The 5,998-nt window shown below is 44.2% G+C and overlaps 1 protein-coding gene across 2 annotated transcripts; it reads right to left on the bottom strand.

Moving 5' to 3' along the window:
* Positions 1-256: 256 nt before the first annotated feature.
* Positions 257-5,755, bottom strand: LOC123156649 (serine/threonine-protein phosphatase 4 regulatory subunit 2). 2 transcript variants are annotated; one of them, XM_044574788.1, is made up of 8 exons: positions 5,461-5,755; positions 4,440-4,987; positions 3,112-3,192; positions 2,676-2,724; positions 2,443-2,551; positions 1,433-1,485; positions 1,221-1,283; positions 257-1,041 (listed from the first exon to the last, which is right to left on the bottom strand). In XM_044574788.1, exons 2-8 carry the CDS (start codon positions 4,967-4,969, stop codon positions 688-690), a joined length of 1,239 nt encoding a protein of 412 aa, XP_044430723.1. In that variant the 5' UTR covers positions 4,970-4,987; positions 5,461-5,755; the 3' UTR covers positions 257-687. The 2 variants fall into 2 exon arrangements, with proteins under 2 accessions (XP_044430723.1, XP_044430724.1); XM_044574789.1 differs by having other exon boundaries at positions 4,440-4,981; positions 5,461-5,751.
* Between the last annotated feature and the right edge of the window lie 243 nt (positions 5,756-5,998).

Here is a 5,998-nt window from a genome sequence, read left to right as displayed (position 1 = left end):
GACACAAGGCCAAGAGCTTCTTGTGTCATCATGGGACGACAACACAATCCTGGTCAGTCACATCGTCAGTTTAACACAAACGTTACTGTCAACGTGAGACAGCAGCACAAACATTACCAATTCACAAAGCTTGCATCAAGAGAAAATCACGAATACGATGGCGTGCACTCATAAACAACCGCAGACGGCAGTGGGATGTGCTAAGAAACACTAGAAGGTCAATACGCAGCCAAGGTTAATTGCTTCACAGTAAAAATGGGGCAGGAAAGATGTCACTTTCTAATGATGCACAAGTTCACTACAGTACAAGTTGCAAAAAAGGATAGCCAAATATCCAATTTGACTAACCTTGGGTACATCATAACTTTTGGCACCTGGAAGTATGGAGTGAAGTGAAGAAGTCCACATACTTTCAGGTGACAACCAAGGAGAATGTGCCATCGCCATTTTGAGTACATTTTTCCTCGGAGAATTTCATTCACCTCAACCATGGTCAAGATATCCATTTCCATCTTCGACGGCTCACTACAACTTCAAAGCATACAGCACGAACCCTTAATCATATTGTCTATGGGTGTGGTTCATGGGAGAACCACATAGCATAATCAGCTAGTCACAGAGATGTCACAATAGCTGGATTGTTAAAGAGAGCTGCACTAGGTCTTCTGGCCTTCGCTGCGAGTGAGCTCAACTTTGTGAATCTGGAGCTTTTTCACTGGCATTAACTGTTTCACAAGCAACTGCAGTAACTGAGTTGGTGTCAGAGTTGACATCTGGAATTTGATCAGGCTTCTCCTCCTGCATCTCGACATCATGGCTACCAGGCAGCTCCTCCGCTTCTGCGTCAGCCATCTCTTCATCACCATCACCTCCTGCATACTGTGTTCCATTGGGCACTGCAGCAGGATGCTCTACCGGCCTTTCAGGCTCTACAGCAACAGAACCTGTGTTTTCTGTGATCACTGGTCCTTCTGAATTTGGCCCATGAGCAGTAGGGTAGGGTTCAGTACACTTAGTTATGGTAGACGTGACTAGGAGGTTCTGCAAATAAGAGAGCTTAAAATTGGTAAAAACAATCAATTTCATTTCACAAAGAACTACTTTTAACCTAGTAGCTGCTATTTCAAGCGACGGCTCAATAAATGGACAAGTCAAGACAGCACAGGGAAACAGAGCAAAGAACTAGATACTACATGATGGTGAAAGTTCAGTTAGCAGACCTTCTCCAAGGCCAAAGCAAGCTTCAACAATTTTGTGTATGTTCCTTTTGGATCCAACAAAATCTGTCAACACAGAACTAGTGTAAGACTCCTTTTGAAGCAACACCAATGCAACACAGAATGAAGGTATAACCTTCTGCGAGTAAATACATTATAGACATTGGATCACTAATAGAAACTTTAGAAGCGGATTCAAAGGGAAAATTCATCACCTCACAAAGCCTTTGAAGTGTAAACGGAGGACCCTCTTCAAACCTCAAGAGAGCTGCGGAAATGTGCAAACAAAATGATCACAGATATGGCATGGTTCACAGAAAGTACATCAGATATCACCTCTTAACATCTATATTGAAGTTCAACCAACAAATGTCCAAGGTCTTCTATGAACTCAAGTGGAGATCCACTTCTAAGGCTCCATTATGGTTGTTTCGAGTATGCAAATCTCAGTAGAATCACACTAGGGCATTTTGGAGATCCACTTCTAAGGCGAGCTATTTTTTAACAGAAAATAAAGTTATATCTGAAACAATAAAACAAACAACAACAAAAACCCTTAGTCCCAAACAAGTTGGGGCAGGCCAAAGAACTGCCAAAGAATTTATTTTAACCTAAATATGATTAGCCAAAGAACTGCCAGAGCAGTTTGTCCACATCAGCTTTGAAAATAAACACATCACACTGAGACCAAACTGTGTCTAGGTGTCCAGTGGAAAAAACATACAATTGAACTCTAGCAAAGTGCCATACCCACAAGCAATTCAAAACCCATCTAATGATGCCCTTATTTTAACCGCGTGACATAATTCCAAAGTATAAGATAGAAAACCATGTCAGGGATTTCTGAAACAACACACCAAGAATTTCAGTAACATAACTGAATTTTCCAAACATGCTCTCTTATTCATGTTCTTAGAAGTAGATGTCCAGCAGTATATTTGCGCCTGGACTGCAATGAAATAAAAGTGTCCAGTTCATATTCTTAAAGGTCAACATGAACTGCGCCTGGATTGTGAACCATACTGAATTTAATAAGCTGAACTTAGTGAGAGCACACAAGGAGTCTGGTACCATATGAGATTATAAGGGTTTGAGAATTACATATACGTATCATACAATATAGATAATTTTGTTAAAACTTTAACATCGCAACAGCAACAAATTAAGACTCGAGACAAATTATCTTTGGTAGAAACTGAGACAAACTGAAGACTCATAACAGTACCATCATTGAGCTGGCTAAACAGCTCTGAGTGTGTCTCTCTAAACAAGGAATTCTGTTGCTGCCCGTCCTCTCGGATCACCATTTGAGCCTCAGAATATTCACCCAAGACCTTGATGTGTGAAATGATGGAAATCAGTTTAGAAGGTAAGTGAAGCTACTATAATCTCATGAACATAGCCAATACAACGATCTAGAAACAATGTGAAACTTTTTGATGGCATACCTCCCCATACCTGCATCAATTGGAGAGACAACAATCTCTTGAGAAAACTCCAGTCGTGCCTGTAAGACGGAAGTTAATCCCAAGGCCAAGAGTAGAAGTAATCCCACTATAGTAATTTTGCCCAAATGCCCCTGACCATATCTCTTGAAAACAACACGCGAACAGCTAAATCAACCTAAAGTTTGATTCTCCTATAGAAGAATAAAGCTACTAAAAGTAGCACTAAGGGGGTTACTTCTTTTCAAATGATAGCTATTAACACAATGAAACACATTTTATCCAAAGAGAAAACACATCAGGAAGAAAACTGAATTACAAATTGCAGACCTGAACACAAATATGAAGCACGAAGTTGCTTGCGACATTAAAGAACCTCTAATTAAGATTTAAAGTATGTAAATTCATCAGGGATTGGAATCTAGGGGGCAATGGATCCAGTATTATACCAGAACTTCCCCGTCTCAGCTATAACTTCGATCATGGCTCTCATTTCCTCCGGAGTAACATTGACAACTCCGCCATCATCCCTATAATGAAATACATTTTTCAAATGTTTAGAACCAAATAAAAAAAACTGGATTCAGCAAATTGTGTATTTAAATATTAACAAGTTGAAATATCAAAATGTCTAGCTATGTTACTGCAATTTTAAGTCAATGAGTTTAAGATAAGAGTATATGTATGTGTTGCAAGTAAAAAAAATCTCATCTTACAGTCATAGCATGAATTTTGAAGGCCAAATATATCACTGAATAGTTAAATAAACTTAACCCGATGCAGATCGAGTGTGAGAACATGAAAGGGGAAGGTGTGTACTTGATTGTTCTGTTATCTTGTGTCCAAACAGATTTTTATTTCTATATTTGAAATGCACTGAATATGCATTAGTGTGAACCATCTATACTTGTATGGGTGAGTGCTCATATTTTCCTCACACATACAATCTGTCTTGATATAACATATAAGTGAACACTCTCCCACCTCCCGTGTGAGTGAGGTGAGAGAAAATGCGTACATATGGTTCCTCGAAGAAAAGAAGATGCACACATCTCTGCACTCATAAACATTTAATGCAATTTCTATGTTTGTTGAAATCAGAAGCAATATGGAATTACGAACTTGGTTCTATTCAAGCATATCACCAACTCAGCAACAAGCTGACAGCGATCACAATGAATATACAACATCGCCAATACAGTATTGATATGGCATGGAAAATGACAGCGATCAGAATGTAGTGATGTAATAGATCTAAACAAACTATAAATTCTAGGGAAATACAGGGTTGGATAAACATTTGAATGCAAACCATGCAGAAAAGAAAGTGAGAATGACCCCAAAGAAAAGGCATAGCCATGGGGTGATGTGATAGTGCGAGTCTGCAAGAGAAAAGAAGTGATTGCGTGTTTAATGGACGGGAAAATGTGTGTCACCACAATGGTTGTTGGATTCTTATTTCACCATTCTTTAACTTTACTTGCATTCAGTTTAGCTGGTATGCACAAGCATCTACCTGGCCTCGCTTCAAGCTCATACGAACAACCAATGCAGCAATAGCCACGTGTCACACATCCCTCAGTGATACCCAATTATTGTCCAGGTAACATGGACATCTTTATCCTCTGTACTCTACATCTCTACCCAAGTACCCATGCATGCACATATAAGTTTCACTACCTAACAATCATTGAAAGCTTCTCGTGAAAAGGAAAAGGACAATAATTAAAGCTAGATCTACAGAACCACAGCGGCCACATAAATTTGAATGGATTACCCGTGCTTCCTGTCCTGGGTAGCCGCATCCTCGATAGGATGATCCGCGCCAGCAGCTGCTTCAGCCGTCACCATGGGTGCTGCCATGCTGTCAGCACGCTGGTGTGCATCTACATCTGCTTCAGTCATCACCATGGGCGCTGCCACGGCGTCAGCACGCTGGTCTGTGCCGACAGCCTCCTCTGGAACCACCACAGGCACTGTCGAGCCCTCAACACGCTGGTCCGCGTTGACAGCTGTCTCTGGCACCACCATAGGCACTGTCGAGCCCTCGATATGCTGGTCTGCGTTGACAGCTGCCTCTGGCACCACCATGGGCGCTGTTGAGCCCTCGACATGCTGGTCCGCGTTGACAGCCGCCTCTGGCACCACCATGGGCACCGTCGAGCGCTCGACATGCTGCTCTGCGTCAACAGCCGCCTCTGGCACCACCATCGGCACCGTCGAGCCCTCGACATGCTGACCTGCATGGTCAGCCGCCTCCGGAGCCACCATGGGCACCGTCGAGTTCTCCATCGCCGCACCCTCCATTCCCAACTCTTCCTGCAACTACGAAAGGCAACAATTCTTATACAAGAAATTCGGTTATTCATCACATCGTCCTGATCCTTAAACACCACTAATCTTTCCACATCCTAGCTAACGTAGGCAGTGGCAGTCTCGCCATCTTCCCCGCATCCCCATCCCAAACTAACGATTCATCTCAGCACTACAGCCACATGCTACCTCCCCGCACCCCCAACCCTAGCTCATGGCCACGACGTCTCCGCTTCCGAACAGCATGTGTACTAGTACCAATCACGCCCAAATCACGGAACGGACGACCGCATCAGTGCAATTCAACGGAAACGAACCAGCACCCTTGCAATATCCGAGACCCGAGCATCCCCATGCCCAATCAACAAACGCGACAACAAGCACGCCCCCGATCCAGACCAGCAAGGGAGGGCTCCGCGAAACCCGAAGGCTGAGAGAAGCGAGAGCCAAAGAGTGTGCGGAAGAGGGGGGAGGAGGGGGCGCACCTAGGGCCTCGCTTTCCTGCGGCGGTGGTGGCGGAATGGTGGCCGGGCGGGGTGAGCTCCGTGCGGCGGCCTGAGGAGCGGCGAGTGGGAGGCCGGCTGCGCGAGGGGCCTGCCTGGCTGGCAACCTGGCTAGGGTGGATCAGGAGGAGAGAAGGTTGGGTGCGGCGGCTTCAGGAATCAGGAATCAGGATCGAACTATTACATACAAAACAGTAATTAGCCTTGAGCCTAGGCTGTGCATTCGTTCCGGGACGGCTCATGACAGATAATGTGTTGGTGGCATACGAATGCACACATACGATTAGGGTCCGACGGAGGAAGACACCACTCTGTGCAGTAAAGTTGGATATGATGAAGGCGTACGACCGGGTGGAGTGGATTTTTTTGGAGCAGGTGCTGGGTAGATTTGGTTTCGCTCAACCCTGGATCCGCATGATTATGAGGTGTGTCACTTCTGCCAGGTTCTCGGTTAAATTAAATGGTGGTTTCTCGAGAGGCTTTCTTCCCTCTAGAGGCTTGCGACAAGGTGATCCGCTGT

The sequence above is a fragment of the Triticum aestivum genome, chromosome 7B (genome assembly GCF_018294505.1).
Source record: "Triticum aestivum cultivar Chinese Spring chromosome 7B, IWGSC CS RefSeq v2.1, whole genome shotgun sequence".
Taxonomy (NCBI): Eukaryota; Viridiplantae; Streptophyta; class Magnoliopsida; order Poales; family Poaceae; genus Triticum; species Triticum aestivum.
This window is presented reverse-complemented; position numbering and strand designations above follow the sequence as displayed.

Bases quoted from the DNA above. Each gene is read 5' to 3' on its own strand.
- LOC123156649 (XM_044574788.1), bottom strand. From the start codon at position 4,969: ATGGAGGGTGCGGCGATGGAGAACTCGACGGTGCCCATGGTGGCTCCG. The intron at 1,486-2,442 runs GTACTGTTATGA...ACATTTCCGCAG, and splicing joins GTTTAGCCAGCTCAATGATG to CTCTCTTGAGGTTTGAAGAG. The intron at 1,042-1,220 runs GTCTGCTAACTG...TCTTATTTGCAG, and splicing joins TTGCTTTGGCCTTGGAGAAG to AACCTCCTAGTCACGTCTAC.